This window comes from Alligator mississippiensis, chromosome 5 (assembly GCF_030867095.1).
Source record: "Alligator mississippiensis isolate rAllMis1 chromosome 5, rAllMis1, whole genome shotgun sequence".
NCBI classification, from domain to species: domain Eukaryota; kingdom Metazoa; phylum Chordata; order Crocodylia; family Alligatoridae; genus Alligator; species Alligator mississippiensis.
The window spans coordinates 159,787,003-159,803,963 of NC_081828.1; the positions used below are offsets into that span (position 1 = coordinate 159,787,003).

The 16,961-nt window shown below is 44.4% G+C and overlaps 1 protein-coding gene across 1 annotated transcript in view; it reads left to right on the forward strand.

Annotated features, from left to right (window-relative positions):
- The first annotated feature begins 1,630 nt into the window (after window positions 1–1,630).
- Window positions 1,631–16,961, forward strand: part of CDCA7L (cell division cycle associated 7 like) — a 33,533-nt gene continuing 18,202 nt past the window's right edge. The window contains exons 1-2 of the mRNA XM_014603141.3: window positions 1,631–1,784; window positions 15,579–15,719. Coding sequence (XP_014458627.1) covers window positions 1,761–1,784; window positions 15,579–15,719 — 165 coding nt within the window. The 5' untranslated portion in view covers window positions 1,631–1,760. The remainder of the gene's footprint in view (window positions 1,785–15,578; window positions 15,720–16,961) is intronic.

A 16,961-nucleotide genomic window follows, 5' to 3' on the forward strand; every position in this document is an offset into this window, starting at 1 on the left:
CATTCAGATGTGTTTTGGTCTTCCTAAGTTCTTTGTGACAGTAGAACTGTTCTATTATTTTTCTGTACCCAAAAAACCCCAAATAAGTAAAAGCTAAGAGCTGGTATTTTCTTGAATCTAAAAAGGTTTAAAATGGTTGAGAAGCATTGGTATGTACTCTACTTTCTATGTGAATCAGAATCAACACAGGTGCACTATGCCTGTAAAATCAGGGCCTAACCCACCACAGTCCCTTTGAATAGCACTGGCTACTTATTTTACTTCTATTTGTGGGGGCAGGGACAAGAAATGATGCTGGCTGTAGGCTAAGACATAAAGACTGTTTTCATATTGGAATGTAATAGTTTTGGCTGCCTCTTTCTAAATGTAATTTAGGAGAACTGCCTAATCTGCAACCCCAGAAAGAGCAGAGGATCCCCTGGCAGTGCACATCAGGGTGTTGTGCAGTATTCATACAGCATGTGGCCTGTCAGGTGCAGTGGTGACTGCGGTAGGAATCAGCTGGCTAGAGAGACAGTTTCAAGACCCATCATTTCCCAGCCTCTCCCTCCCAACTCTTAGGCTCACCAAGAAGCTGTCTGGGAATGAAGAGCTGGCTGCTGGCTCTGAAAGGTCTGAGGCTTTGATCACAAACGTGGTGATCATCGGTGTCCTGCAGCCACAGATCTCTACTTCCATTAACCAAGCTCCCCAACCAAAGGAAGCCTGATGAAGGGTGCTTGTGCCCGAAAACTTGCAATTAAAGAATTTTTTTTGCAAATATCTTGTTGATCTAATCATGAATGTTGCATGCCTCCTGAGGCCAGGGAGGGCGTGGCAACCTCCTGCAGGCGGCCATGGTAGTGGTGGTGTCGGTGGCAAGTGGGGAGCTTCTGTAGGTGGTTGCGGCAGTGTTTGTGGAGGGCTGGCCAGCTCTGATAGTGACCACCCGCAGACACAGCTGGCAGCGTCCGTGGCCAGTGGCGATTGCCCACAGACGCCACCAGCGGTGGCGGAGGCGGGTGGGGAGGTGTTAGCAGTGACTGCCTGCAGGAGCCGCCGGCAGCGTTAGCAGTGGCCAACCTCAGGGGGTGCACATGTACCCGTGTGCACCCCCTACGCGTCGCCAATAGGTCTAATAAAAGATATCACTTGTGTTCACGAGCCCTGGTGGCTTTTTCCAACCAAAGGAAGACACAAATCCCAGCAGCCCTCCTTGTCCAGGAGAAAAGCTTGTAAGAAAGGATGCCTCGGGGTTGAAACAACAACAAAAAAACCAAACAACCTCCCCCCCATCGAAAAGGAAACTCACCCCCAACCTTCCTGCTTTTTATCGCCGTTTCCCAACTTTGGGAGCTGAATACTTAGGGAAGCCTGAGGGGAAGAGGCATGGCCGGCACAGGCAGCCTCTTAGGCAGGAGGCTGGAGTGAGGGGATCGGACCCGCCCGGCACCCTGTCAAACGTGCGGCCCAGCCGGGGGCGGTCTCTAGCGGGAGGGAGCGGGGACCGAGGCGCGCCAGGAAGAGCCGCGCCAGCAGGACGAGCCGGGAGCCGCTGCCGCTGCCGCTGCCGCTGCTCAGGTAGCGACCGCCCCGCCCCGGGCCTCTCCCGCGCCCCGCCCCGGGCAGCCGGGCGCCGAGCGCAGGCCAGAAGGGGGCGCAGCGGGCCCCACGCAGCTGCGGGCGGAGCCGTGCGAGCGCCGAGGGGCCCCGCGCCGCCGCCGCCCGCCTGTCCCGGAGCAGCCGCGTTGTGGCGCCGAGCGGCCGGGCCGCGCCGGGCCATGGCTGCGCCAACCCACGACCAGGTGAGGGGCTCGGAGCAGGCCGGGCCGGGCCGGGCCGCACAGGGCCCCTCTCGCTTCCCGCCGAGCGCGGCCTGCAGCGGCTTTGGCGCCAATCGCAGCCCCGCTCCCGCGCGCCCGCCTCGCTGCTCGCGACGTGCAGCGCGGCCGGGTCCTGCCCTGCCCTGGCCCCCGGGCCGCCTCTCCTCAGCTGCCGGCTGCTTGCAGGGGCTCGCGGGCGGGGAGGTGGTCGCTACTGCTGCTTGGTGCTAAAGTGCTGTCCCGCTGATGGGCCGCGGTTTATCCTCACGCGCCCGCCTCCTTCCTTCCTTCCTTTCTCCCGCCGGGCAAAAACTGCAGGAAGTTTTTCCTCAGAAGTTTGAAAGTCCGCCTCCGCCTCCGTGTGCTGTGGCCTGGAGCTGTGCGGGCAGGAGGCAGCTTTTCCTCCCCTTCGGGACAGTCCGGTCTCGCTTCTGCCCGGACATAGTGTGTCTATTTGACATTTAAATACAGATATATTCGGTTTGAGTCTTTTTTTGGACACCTCAGATTTGAACTAAAAGCCAGTGTCCTTCTGGCGCGCAACTCTGCAGCTTGAGTGGCTGGCAAAGGAAATGTGGCAGCAGCCATGCTCCACCCCCTCCATCCTGCTGCCTGCTCAACATGCTGCGAAAATCGGGGGGAAAAAATCAAACCCAGGGGTTTTAGTGCTACGTTTAAACGTACACTCTTGCATGTCAAAAGGTAAAACGTTCTCCCCCCATCACACCCATGGTACTGATGTGAGCTCAGGGCCTGCAGCTAAACGTGAGGCATTTAACTCGTGGTGAAGCGCCCTTCCTCGAACTTCTGTGCCGAATGTCGTTGGGGAAGATGGTGTTACTGCCCCTTACACTTTGCCTCTCAATGCAGTGGTCAAGAGGGTGCAAAAGGACTTCCATTGTAATTTGGATTTGGTAAAAGCAGGCTGCTGCAGTAGATGCTATCATGGTTTTAACAAATCCAGAGATGCTGGGTAGAAGTTACCTGAGTCACTGCTTTGCAAAAGGCCATCTTTTGAAAAGAGGTTCTGGAAGGCTCAACTTGTAAAACTTTTAATAGTAATAATAATTCTCTTCTTCTGTCTCTTCTCACTCATGGACAAGGTGTTAGTTTGGACCCAGGTTCTGCAGACACCTGTAACTTCAAGTCTCTGTAAACGCTGGGAGAATTGAGGCCTTGGGAATGGGTGTGTAGGTTCAGTTTTACATTTCTGAGCAAGGCTGTTGAGCTTCACTTGCTTCAGATGTCAGTGAGGCTACTCAGGCGTGCAAAGTTACTTGTTTAAGTGTTTGCAGAATCGGCACCTCCTTGAAGCATTGTTGCAGGATTGTACCCTCGTGTCATCACACCAGTCAGAGCTAGTTGTAGTGGCTCTAATTTAAGTTATGGGGAAGGTAGATTTACGCGGTTTGCAGTTGAACACAGAGTAGTGCCCTTTTATGGAACATTTCAGAAAATAGTACGTTGACTTGCATGCTTATTGAAGCCTGGTGAACAACTCTGTGTCTGGTTCTGCCATAGCACTATAACCATCTCTGTCTATAAAGTAACATAGCAGTATTACTAGGGATGCTGTGAGGCTATTAGTGGTTGCAAATAATTTTGAGATGTTTTGGCCAAAAACGTTTAATGTAAGTGCAAAGTATTTACAATGCCTGGTGTTACACGGGGGGAGCATTTTTACCTGAAGGAAAGCATTTTTTTCTATAAAATTAAAACCCAATACATAAATGTAGACTTTCAAGGGGAAGTGAAAGGGAGAGAGAATAGCTATCTTTTCTAATCTTCCTCTTCTTTCTCATAGGAGTTCTTGGGGGGGGTTGATGGGAGCAAAAGAGACTGCAGTTCTGCCCTCTGTCTTGTGTATTCCTTCTTTCTGTAGAGCTGATAGCAATGTGTTTATTTCCTGCTGAGCCTCATGGAGCCATACCTTCAGGATTTTAAATGTATGCCAGGGCTTCCTTGTCTTCAGGTGCAAAGTTTGGTAAGATATTCATGACGTACTGCGGACAATTACTAGCCAAGTAGAGAATAATAAACTACTTTAGTCACAATACGTACTTGGTTTTCTAGGTGTTTCGGTTGGCAGACAATATAATTTATGCACTCTTTGAAGAAGATAGGAATATGTTGGTCCAGTCCCAGTTCTATAGACGTCTTCAGGGTAAAATTGGAGTTGTATAAAATAAATGTTGCTCTTTACATGTACTTCACGTATGGGGGCCTGGTATGAATGTCAGGTATGGCAGAAATCCAGGCATTTTAAGTTTTAAAACTGGCATTTACTAATTAACTGAAATTTTGTCACAAAAAGGCAGCCATAAAATCCTAAGGTTCCAGGTCTGCAAGTGATTTTATGCAGATAAACCCATGTGCTTGCATGAAACTGTTCAAGTCAGTAATTCAGCAGTCACCTGCACAGCTTATGTTGAAGTTGTTTCTGTACTACAGTAGTTTATATGGCGGCAAACTCAGGATGCAGTGGCATCATACATGTATGCTGTTTGGAAAACCAAGATTCAGGAGTAGGTCAGAGATCTCAAATAAGACAGAAGTGGTCTTAATTCAGGCAAAATCATCTAAGTAACTAGGTGCAGCAATAGCTAGTTAGGGCAGGTAGAGCAGTTAAGGTATTTGTTTATATATCTAGAGGTATGAGAGGGTTTTTCCCTTTTGGTACGGCATCTGTGAATGAAATTCCCTTCTTCATATACATTCAGATAGTGCTGGACATGCCAATAGATTTACTTGGACCACCCTGAATTATGATTTTAAATGAATTTACTTTGCCTGAACATTTCCTTCAGTCAGGATTATTTGGTTCGACTAACACAAACACATTCTGTGAGGGAAGCTAGGGTTTGAATTCAGCATCCGCTGTCTGCTTCATGGTAACTGCCTGCTGTGATAATTGAGAGTCAGGCTACCTTGGCTTTACCTTAGGGTCACAGCATCCATGTAGGAAGTTATGGAGGAGCAGCTAATGGACTATAAGTTCACACCCTGGCTTACTTCACTGTAATTTTTATGTGTTTTTCTGTGTTCAGGCCCTAAAACAATGGAGGCTTTGGTTCACCTGGTATAAGAGTGTCCACACACAGATTTGCAGAGGTTGTTGAACACCATAAAAATTAATAGCATCTTCCTAGATATGCCAGTTTAAATAAAAGAACATCTTGTTAATTTTTAAATGCAGTACACCCTCATTATAATAAATCTTGTTCATAACAACAAGCTGTTTCTTTTAACAATCCCACCAGCAGGAACTGATAACTTTTCCCATTATTATGGCATAACCCTAGTAGAGTAAACACCCTTTTTAAAATGCCCTGTCTTCCTGGTTGGTTGTGAGGTTGTACTGTAAATGCACCAAGAATAGATTCAGGCTCAGCTCTTTAGTTCTCCGTCCCAGATTTTGTATTTGGGTTTCTTGGGGATTTGTTTTGTTTTGATTTGAATTCCTGGTGTCTAAAGGTCCTAAACAAACAAGGAAACAGAATGAATTTACAGGAAAAACAGTGAAATTGACTGTTTACTGTATCAAAAACTACAAAAATAGAGAAGAGGTTGCTTTCAATGATATAATAGCCATCTTTTTGTGTGGAAGAGCATGCTGTCACAGGTAGCATATGGCTGATACTGATTTATTAAAACTTTTTAAATGTAACTTGCATATGTATTTAATAAAACAGGTTGACTATATATTATTTTTCAAGATTTCCACTGAATAGAGCTCAGTTGTAAACAAATGTATATCTCTTTAAATGGTCCAGCCCTTCATAATGGAGCTGCAGAATTGTAAGCCATATTTCATTTTGTCTTTCTCACATTGGCCAAGCTGACTATTAAATTCTTACCTCAGAATTTTTACTATTGATGAAGCAAAATTGGAGCCCACTTGGGTACGTGGTTCATTTTTATTTGCTTGTCAAGGCAAGTGTAGTATGTAAGGATCATAGTAAGAAAAATCTTGTTTTGACTTGTTGAGGCACCAGATGTCATCTATTTTCTCCATCAGTCATATATTGAATACTAAGATGTCACTAAAATTATGAGTTTTCTTACTTTTGATGTAGTTTTAACTCCCCTCCCCCCCTTAACCTGGGGGGGATGTTAAAATCCCCCATTTCCCCTTTTGTTATTCACAAGCTTCCTTTACTATAGGATCAAAAAGATTTGCATGATTACAAACAAGCCATATTCTCTCAGTTACACCAATGCAATGCTATTAATTCCATTGTGTGTGTGTTTCATCTACTTTAGCTACACTTAAAGAGTTATTGATCTCAACTTTCTCGAAGAAGATGCATAAGATATTTTTATTTCCAATTTAGAGATGGGGAAACTGAGGGAAGTGTTATGTACATGTGTGCTTTGGACATGCTTTTAAGAATGAGACAGAAACATTATTCTCAATGTATTTGGCAAAACCCCATGACCAGCAGATGTTAGGTGAAGGATTAAAAGGACTCTTCTTTGCACATTCAAGGATGAGACAAAAAGTGAGGGATTGATATAGAAATGTAGCCGGGGAAGTCTATCAGGCCCAGTCTCCTTTGTTTGCAGGAAACTGTCCGAAAGGGTCTACAAAAGTATCTACTTGGGCTCTTTTGTGTCGCAGTCCAAAAGCACTTGATAAAAGAGAGCATATTTTTTGCCACAGGAAGTGAGTAGGAAAGACGAGGATGGCACCACTGCAGAATTTGCTAGGTAAAGTATGCTGCTTAGATGATCAAAACAAGTGAACCAAGCCACATGCTGCAAAGTAAATGCAGTGGTTTTTGCCAGCCTTATCTGGGGGAAAATGACTTCCTGGCTTCGTATCTACTCCAGAGACACCTGTATCTTCTTATCATGCAGTCCCTTCCATAAACTTACCAAATTCCATCGTGGAAGAATTTTGGCCCCTTGCCCACTTTGCTTTGTTTGGATACCGTTGAGCTTCACTCACCTAATGATTTGAAACCTTTCAAATTCCAATCTAAATTTGTTTGTATCCATATGATCTTGTATCCCTACGTGATCCTGTTTTTTAACTTAAATAGTTCTTCTCCTTTCCTGATATTCACCCCTACAAACTTGTAAACAGTAATTATATACTCTTGGGCTTTCATTTTTTCCAAGCTAAACAAGCCAAGCTCTACTGATCTCCTCTAATAAGATAGGTTCTCTGTTCCTCTAATCTGGTAGCCCTTCTCAGCACGTGTTTCAGTTTAAATTAATCTTTTGTAACATAGGGGACAAGAGCTGTGAATATTATTCTGAATGGGGTCTTATCAGTGTAGTGATACTAGCATTTCATGTATTTGAAAAAATACCATGCACAAAATTGCATTAGCCTTTACTATTCATAGATTCATAGATGTTAGGGTCGGAAGGGACCTCAATAGATCATCAAGTCCGACCCCCTGCATAAGCAGGAAAGAGTGCTGGGTCTAGATGACCCCAGCTAGATACTCATCTAACCTCCTCTTGAAGACCCCCAGGGTAGGGGAGAGCACCACCTCCCTTGGGAGCCCGTTCCAGACCTTGGCCACTCGAACTGTGAAGAAGTTCTTCCTTATGTCCAGTCTAAATCTGCTCTCTACTAGCTTGTGACCATTGTTTCTTGTAACCCCCGGGGGCGCCTTGGTGAATAAATCCTCACCAATTCCCTTCTGTGCCCCCGTGATGAACTTATAGGCAGCTACAAGGTCTCCTCTCAACCTTCTCTTGCGGAGGCTGAAAAGGTCCAGTTTCTCTAGTCTCTCCTCGTAGGGCTTGGTCTGCAGGCCCTTGACCATACGAGTTGCCCTTTGCTGTACCCTCTCCAGGTTATCCGCATCCTTCTTGAAGTGTGGCGCCCAGAATTGCACGCAGTACTCCAACTGCGGTCTGACCAACGCTTATAGAGGGGAAGTATCACCTCCCTGGACCTATTTGTCATGCATCTGCTGATGCACGATAAAGTGCCATTGGCTTTTCTGATGGCTTCGTCACACTGCCGGCTCATGTTCATCTGGGAGTCCACTAGGACTCCAAGATCCCTTTCCACCTCTGTGCCACCCAGCAGGTCATTCCCTAGGTTGTAGGTGTGCTGGACATTTTTCCTTCCTAGGTGCAGCACTTTGCATTTCTCCTTGTTGAACTGCATCCTGTTGTTTTCTGCCCACTTGTCCAACCTATCCAGGTCTGCCTGCAGCTGTTCCCTGCCCTCCGGTGTGTCCACTTCTCCCCATAGCTTTGTGTCATCTGCAAACTTGGACAGAGTACATTTCACTCCCACGTCCAAGTCGCTGATGAAGACATTAAAGAGTATCGGTCCAAGGACCGAACCCTGCGGGACCCCACTGCCCACACCCTTCCAGGTCGAGACCGACCCATCTACCACGACTCTTTGGGTGCGACCCTCTAGCCAATTCGCCACCCACCGGACTGTGCAGTCATCCACATCACAACCTCTTAACTTCTTCACCAGTATGGGGTGGGATACCGTATCGAAGGCCTTCCTGAAGTCCAAGTATACGACATCCACCCCTCCTCCTGTGTCCAGGCGTTTCGTAACCTGGTCATAGAAAGAGACTAGGTTGGTCAGGCACGATCTGCCCGCCACAAACCCATGCTGGTTTCCCCTCAGCATAATTTGTCCTGCCGGGCTCTCACAAATGTGAGCCTTGATAATTTTTTCAAAGACTTTACCAAGGATGGAGGTGAGACTGACTGGCCTATAGTTGCCCGGGTCCTCCTTCCTCCCCTTTTTGAAAATGGGGACCACGTTAGCCCTTTTCCAGTCCTCCGGGACTTGGCCCGTGCGCCACGAGCATTCGAATATTCCCGCCAGTGGCTCTGCAATGACGTCGGCCAGTGCCTTCAGCACCCTCGGATGGAGCCCATCCGGGCCTGCCGACTTAAAGGCATCCAGTTCTTCCAAGTGACTCTGCACCACCTCAGGGTCTACACATGGAAGTCTGGCGCCTTGCTGCTGCCTCTCTACAACCCCAGTGAGAGACTTGTCGTGCCCCTCGCTTAGGAACACTGAGGCAAAGAACTCGTTGAGGAGTTCAGCCTTGTCCCCTCTATCTGTCACCAATTGTTTCTGCCCATTTAGCAGCGGTCCTATTCCTCCCTGGGCCTTCCTTTTAGTCCCAATATATCTAAAAAACAATTTCTTGTTGTCCTTTACTTGGGTTGCCATCCTCAGCTCCATGGTAGCTTTGGCCCGCCTAACTGCCTCCCTACAAGCACGAGCAGAGGAGGTATACTCATCTTTAGTGATCTCACCCTGTTTCCACTTTTTATGTGCTCCCCTTTTGGCCCTTAGGCTGCCCTGGATTTCTCTGGTCAGCCATGGAAGCCTCCTGGCCCCTTTCCCTCTTTTGCCTCGCTCGGGGATCGTCTTGCTTTGTGCCCAAAGGATCGTTTCCTTTGGGCACAGCCACCCTTCTTGGGCACCCATCCCATCAAAACTCCTACTCTGCAGTGCTTCCTTGACTAATCGCCTGAGTGCAATGAGATCAGCTTTCCTAAAGTCTAGCACTTTCACCCTACTAGTTACCTTACCCACTCGCCGTCTTATGTTGAATTCTATTATAAGGTGATCACTGTCTCCCAGATAGGGGACCTCCAGATCGGTAGCTATCATGTCATCTCCTGTTGCCAATACCAGATCCAGTATGGCATTCCCCCTAGTGGGACCATGCACCTCCTGTGTCAGGTGGAGGTCCTGTACACAAGTTAGAAACCTGCGTGAGCGATGGGACCTTGCTGTCTGTGTCTCCCAGCAGATGCCCGGGTAGTTTAGGTCCCCCATGACTACCGCCTCTTTAGCTTTTATGGTCTCCGAGAGTTGCCTCAGGAGCCCCGCATCTATTTCTTCCCCTTGGTGTGGGGGTCTGTAACAGACCCCTACCACCAAATCCCTTTCTCCTTGCCCCCCATGTAGCCTAACCCACAATCCTTCTACTTCCTCAACCTCGGATTCTGTTTTGATGAGGGTTGATGTGTATTGCTCACTGACATAAAGTGCAACCCCCCCCCCCTTTCTTCCCCGACCTGTCCTTTCTATACAATCTATAGCCCTCAATATGTACCGCCCAGTCACGGGATGAATCCCACCAGGTCTCTGTTAGCCCCACTAAGTCATAGGTGTTTAGTGCAAGCAGGAGCGCTAGTTCATCCTGCTTGTTCCCCATGCTCCTAGCATTAGTATATAGGCACTTGAGCCCTGCGACTGGTGCCTTTGCTGCCCCCCCGCTCCCAGTCCCATGGGGCCCATTGTTTCTTACCTTCTTGTTCCTTACCTGATCTGTAGTGCTGGCCTCCCCATGGCTTTCAGGTTCCCAATGTTCTCCTTCTTCAGGCTGGGCTGTCCATGATGGCTATGATGGCTTATGGTCATACGACCAGTTCTTCTCTTCTGGCATCTCCCCATTTTATAGCATAAACTTTTGCTACTAGCCCCTTAGTGCATAATTTTGCACTTAATACTCATGAACTTCATATCATTACTATTATTCCACTCACAAGATTATCTGAATTTGCTTGTATGATTATCCAGTCCTCCCTACTGTTGGCTAAACCACCCTTTTTCCTGGCATTCATGATATATGCATAGATTTTGATCTTGTGTCATGGTCTGCAATGAAAACATTAAACAGGATGGGCCTCAAGACTGCTCCCTCAGGCACACCCCTACTAACTAACCTCTTTCCAATCAGATGAAAAAGTTTATATTGAAAGGGGAGTTATCTGCTTTTCAGATGCCTGCTTCTCCACTTTACAACTACAGTTTAATTCCCTGTCTCTTCCATTTTAGCTAATAATTTGACATAAGCATCAAATACTTTGCTTACATCTAGAGATTAGTTCCACTGCATTGCCCTTATCTAAGAAGGATATTTGTTTCTGATTCTAACAACCCAGTGAATGTGGTCATTCTGGGAATTGCATGTATGGGAATCATTTAAGGTGGAGGTTGAGTTGTGTTTGCTTGTTTTCTGTCTTTGAAAAGACACTAGAAATTCTGGGTGTTTGGTGGCTGTAAAATACTAAATATAAATATGAATCTTAAAATGCTATTAGAGATTATCTGAGATGATGTTCAGATTTGGATTCGGTTGTAGGGTAGTGTTCCATTCCAAGCCAGTGTAGGCTGTTTGAAAGGTTTTGTGTTGAAAGCTTTTCCTCCATTTTCAGCATTTGCTTTTTTGTAACTAATGTCCTTGAAAGAAAATATTTGGTTAGATCTCTGGTGCATTCCTGCAGACTTATGTCACTTAAACCAGTGGTTCTCAACCTTTTTTGTACCTAGATCCATTTGTAAACATCGATGGCCAGTGCCCCTCGCTCCCAGGCCCCAGCCCTCCAGTGTGTGGGGCATGGGGAGCTCCAAACTGCCCCTTGCAAGCTGGAACTCTGACAGCTTGCAAGGGAAAAGCCACTGTTTCCCCTACATTTTGCTCCTTTAGAGGAGAAGCCATTTTTAAAGTTTGTTGATTCATTTTAAAGTTTGTTTGTAACCCTTTCACATGTTCTTCCAACCTACTTTTGGGTTGCGACCCCCAGCTTGAGAAATGCTGACTTAAACCACCCGCTGTAATTCTGCTTGAATAAATTTTGAATGTTTAGTGCCTTCCCTCTCCCCCACCTCACTTTTTCCCACTGGCATCTCATGAACAGTTTACAGACTTTCTGTGGTGTACAAGTACGTTGGATATGCAGCTCTATCTTAATTTTGTTGTAGGGAGAAAGCTACAAAAACTGTCAGATGCTTTTTCATAGCCTCTGATGAAGTAGATTGGTGCCTACAAAAGCTCATGCCTCTGAACCAGTTAGCCTGTAGTCTGCCACCATGCCTTGACTTCAGACTTACATGACTAACCACCTCTGATATCAACAGAGCAACATCAGGAATGAACCAGCAATAATGTCTTCTGTATTAATTCTATAACATTGTTGAAGTTGTGCACCTCGCCCTTCCAAGTACCTGTGAAAGCTCATGCCTCTCTGACTTAGTTAGTTGCTAAGGTTCCACCCTGCTCCTTCCTACCTTTTGTCTGTTGATATCTGCTGGATTCAGACCAGGAATAAATTTGGCTTGTCCCAGGTCTTGGAACGTTGGAATAAATAAGGTAGCCTGTGAGAAGTGAGCAAAGATGCGAGTTTTTTGCCTGCAGCACATCTGAGCTTTGCTTATATTGTTTGATAGACACTTAGGTAAATTGCCAAAGAGTTCCTATCCTCTCTGTGGTGCTTAAAAAGTCTGCTTTTTACTTTTGTGTTTATAAAAGTTAATATTTTTCCCTTATAACTTATAATTGTTGGGGGGGGGTTTAAACACCTGCGCAATCTGATAGTTCATCACACACCCTACAGTTCTATTCTTTTACCCAAATCCTGTGCAGCTTTAAGGAGCTGTTTGAGACTCAACTTTTGTTGGTCACATTGCTCAGTTCCATTCAGGGAGCAGGGGCTTTGAGACCTGACACAGCTATGCTGCACAAAGAGTTTTTATAACATTGGGAAAAAAACAGCAGTTAATGCATTTACAATTTCTGCTTAGAAGCTAACAAAGTGTAAAATTGATGAGCTGTAATTACACCAAGTTCCGCAACCCATTGTTTCCATCGCTTCTCTCTGTGCCCCCAAATCATCTTTTTTTTCCTTACAAATTGTGAGGGGGGTTTTCCTATTATTTTGGATTTTTGATTCATTTGGACCACAGGCTTTAAAAGAAATAATCAGTTGTGCATTGTGTCTAGACTGTTCAGTAGTTAGTCAGTAAATCATTGATGAACTGAACAGAATTACTTAAAGGAGATGGACAAGAAAATGACAAGTTCTTGGTGCCAGGAGCACAACTTTTATGGTGCACTAGCGGGTGTCCTGTGCAAACTCATTGCCTATGTCCACCTTATAAATCATGCCTTCTTTGCTATTCCTATTAAATTAAGCCATTTAGCCGGAATAGGGACTCCTGAACATTTTAATGAGACTCTTGAAAATCAGATGGGGGGGAGGGGGCCACAAACTGAAAGTCTTTTGAAGTTCTGCAGCAAGTTACTTTAATCAGAGCCCCTCAGTATCTGGGAATGCATGGAGATGAAAAAAAGGTCCTCTACTGGGAAAGTATGTTTTTTTTTCTTTGTTCATAATCGGTAATTACACCCCCATAATGGCTCCTCTGGTGCAGATGTAGAAGTAATAGACGACGAAGAAGAAATTAGTTAGGCATACAGTAATCGCAGCAGTGGCTAGCTCAGCTGTACAATAGTACAAGAACTAATGCAGTTGCTCCTGGAAGCAATTTATTCATAGCAACAAGGCTCACAGCTCCTTGTATGTTTTTCCATTAAGTCATTAAAATGTATAATGCTCCATTTTTAACCCTTGTCTGTGCTGAGTGAAGAAATTCCTTCACAGCAACAAAATGAAATTCTGACTACCCATCTGTAGGAACGGGATTGCATGGAAATCCAAAAGAATTCCAGCATACTCAGTGCTGTTCCAGCTGTGGTGCAGTGGATTGAGCTGTTTTATATCTTCCACCTATTTAGGGACTGAGCTGTATCTTGATTTAGCCACTGCAAATCAGTATTCAATCCATGGATGTCAGTGGCATGAAATTAAATATGTTAATATTAGACCCTTAGGTGGTTTTGTAATAATTATTTGAGTGTGATCCATGCCTGCGAAAATGTTGTTTGGTCCTCTGAAGGAAGTGGAATTTGCTTGTATATTTTGTTGAATTTAGAAAATGTCATCTGTCTTTTGGAAAGACATGGTTCTTGACACACATAAAAGATGCAGAAATAGCGTGGTGTTTGAGGTTGTGTAGGCATGCTTTGTTTTTGTCTATTAATGGCGATAATACTGTGGTGTTCTGCATCTCATGAGTTTACTTTGGAGGCATTCTCTTACCGTATACAGGCTCATGAACCTTTGTCTAAGACCACATCGTTCTCATCAGTGAGCTGTGGGGCTCTTGCATGTCCTTGCAATTTGATCAATTGCAGTGGTTGTTGTGTGTGTAGAGTGCAGAATGCAGAGAAGCGAGTACTGTCCATGAGAGAAGTTTGCCTGAAGTGCCTTAAAGATGCAGTAAATACCCAGTCCCAAATTCTGTTAACTGCTTTGTGCTGAAAGGGCAGTTTTTCTAACCATGTATATGGCATTTTGGGCACTTGTACACTGTTTACAATTCTGTTTCTAGTGTAGTGTGGATATATAAGTTTCCACACAGCTACTGCTCAGTAGGCTAAGCATTGGCTGGGCTGGTACTTGGGTACAGGGATAAACACATATATCAAGTGTGCATGCTTCTCAGTCTGTGTGGCAAACCCTGTGACTAGCAGATGTTAGATACAGGAGCAAGAGGACTCTTCTGGGTCAACGCTCTAGTAGCTGAGTGGTTAGGACACTTGCCCAGGAAGTAGGAAAATTAGGTTCTAGGCCCCCTTTCACCTAGAAGGGGTTTGAACGTGTCCCTCTGACTCCTAGCACAGTGCTCTAACCTTTTGTGCCACAGGTTAGGTATTATTCAGTCCCTTTTTTGTTTTTTTTCTGGGACTTACAATCAGGTATGTGGCTAGTGTGCAGGCTACTGAGCATGTACAGTAGCCTTGTATAAGCTTGTGTCCACATAAGAATTGCAAATTGTATGTAAGTGTCAAAAATGCCTCTTACACAGCTGGAAAAGTGCCATTGAGGTTCATAAAGGGAAATAGAATTCTGACCCTGGTCATTGGTGAGCCATTTAGGCACTGGAGTGAATACACTCCAGCTGAGCAATTATTTCCAAAAATATTCTCCCCTTTAAATGCTTCTAATCTGAGATCATTGTAGAAGCACATATTCTGAAGCACCAAAGTAGGAAAATAGTGTCAAATAGACTGATCTGAGTAACACAAGACACCCCCTACCCCAGGGCTAGTGCAGTGCAGGTTTATTTGGAATGTTTGATATAACATCACAAAGATGCAGCTGTTGGTGTTGGTGGCCAAGGCTTCCTTAGCATTAGGGTTTTAACTTTGAAGTCTGCTCCTTGCAGAAGTGTTATTAAGTGCAATCTTGATTACTTTTAGAGAGATCTGCAAGATATCTCTTCCCATGTTTTCTCAGCTGATTGAATCTTGGTTTCTATTAGATGGTTTTTCTTTTCAAGACGTTTATAGTGAGGGACAGCCAGTAAATGAGTCTTATTAATTACATTTTTAAAATAGCAAAGTAATGTAGTTGCTATAAAATATAAGCACACACAATATAGTTTCTTTACACAGATAGACCTTTTTGAAATTAATGAAATCTTTATGAATCTTCATTTCTGAACCATTGGTGTTTAATTGAATTACACGTGGTAGTAATTTTGATATATGTATGATATATGTATTTTGATATATATTTCTCGTAGTGTGCTCCTGTGAGAAAATCCTTGTTCCCAGTCCTGCAGGCACTTGTGTTTATGCTTAATCTTTGCTTCCATGAGCTGCTTTATTGAATGAGGTTAAATACTTGCATAAACCTTCATAGGATTGGGGCTTGTGTGTGTGTGTGTGTGTGTGTGTGTGTGTGTGTGTATATATATATATATATATATATATATGAAAATAACAAACACTGCATTTTTTGGAGTTGGCTTACTGAGAGACAGTTCTGCTGCACACGCGCTGTATAATGTATACTAGTAACTGAATAAGTGTGTGGCAAATTAAAAAGGGGATGTTATTCCCATGAAAGTATTTACTGAATGATTATTGCGGTGCCTGACCTTATATTTATCTTATTTTGAATTGAAAACAGATACCCAAGGAAGTGGCTGACATTTTTAATGCCCCCAGTGATGATGAAGATTTTCTTGGGTTTGGACACGATGATCCTAGGCAAATTACGTCATCGGAGGACGGCTGTAATAGTTTTGATTCATTGGGGTCTGGAAAAAAGGTAGGAACATTTTATTGTGATCCTAGGGTATTGGTTTGGAACAGTATAGTTTCTTAGAATCTGTTTTGGCACAAAATTGATCATAACTCCTGGCAGAAACCAAAATCTATAATCCTAGGAACAAACAAACTTAAACCGATTTTCACCCCTAGTCACTTTTAATGAACTTTGAAAAAATGTCTTGCATAATGAAATCCATTTTTCTTTTTGCGTCAGGGAAGAACCTAAAGTGAGTTTAGAATTTACTCTGTTTAACTCTCTCACATGGCCACATATCTTATAAGCATGAGCTATCACCGAGTGGCTATTTCCACTCGTACATGCTAACAGGAGTCAGTTGCATCTCTGCAGTATTGAAGTGTGATTCTGTTGGAGCTTTGCACCTTCCGCTGCTATTTCAGTACCACAGTCCTAACTGTTATTTTAGTTACTTTGCTCTGTAAAAACTACCAGGTCTAACAGCAAGAACCATTCAGAGACCATCATGAAGATGATTCAGCAGCCAAATAGCCAGTCAGCACAGTGGATTGATTTATAATTGATATTGTCAATTCTTTGAATTGGGAGTTTAGTAGTGGCCAGAAGTGTGGGATACCAGGAGAGGAAGGGAATAGGACAGGGTGCTGAAAGGAGAGTTCAGAACAAGTATAAACAACTGGGTTATATGAGAGTGAGGCTTACAGGGCTGAGAGGCAATTAGTTTAAATGTAATTTTGTAAGGATCATCAGTTTAATAGAGGAATTCAAGACAGGGCTAGCACAGTGAAAGAGGAAAATGACTTTTGTGCCAATGGTTTTAAGACTATATTTGGGAGGTTGGAGGAGGAGAGCTGGTTATAGAAAACATAAAGAAATGACTAATTCTTGGACAAGAGGCCTTAATAGCAAGCCTGGCTAAAAAGGAGTAGATATTATTTTTTGTTTCTAAGCGCAGAACTTAGAAAGCAGATGCTGAGGACAAAGAGAGAGTAAGTAGTATCAAATACAAGGGTAGAGATACTGGAGTTTTCAATGATGATGGGAAAAAGGACAGTAGACCAGTATGTGGAAGAAAAGATGTCTGTTGGGTTTTTTTTTGTTTGGTTTTTATTTTTTTTTGGGAGGCTGATCTGGAGACAGCTGATGCGAGACATTTCTAGAGGGCGGGGAGGAAATGAGAAGGTAGTTTAGTGGGAATTAACTTAATGATGTCGATGAAACTTGGTAAGTAAGTGAATTCATGTAGAGAGAGAGAGAGAGAGT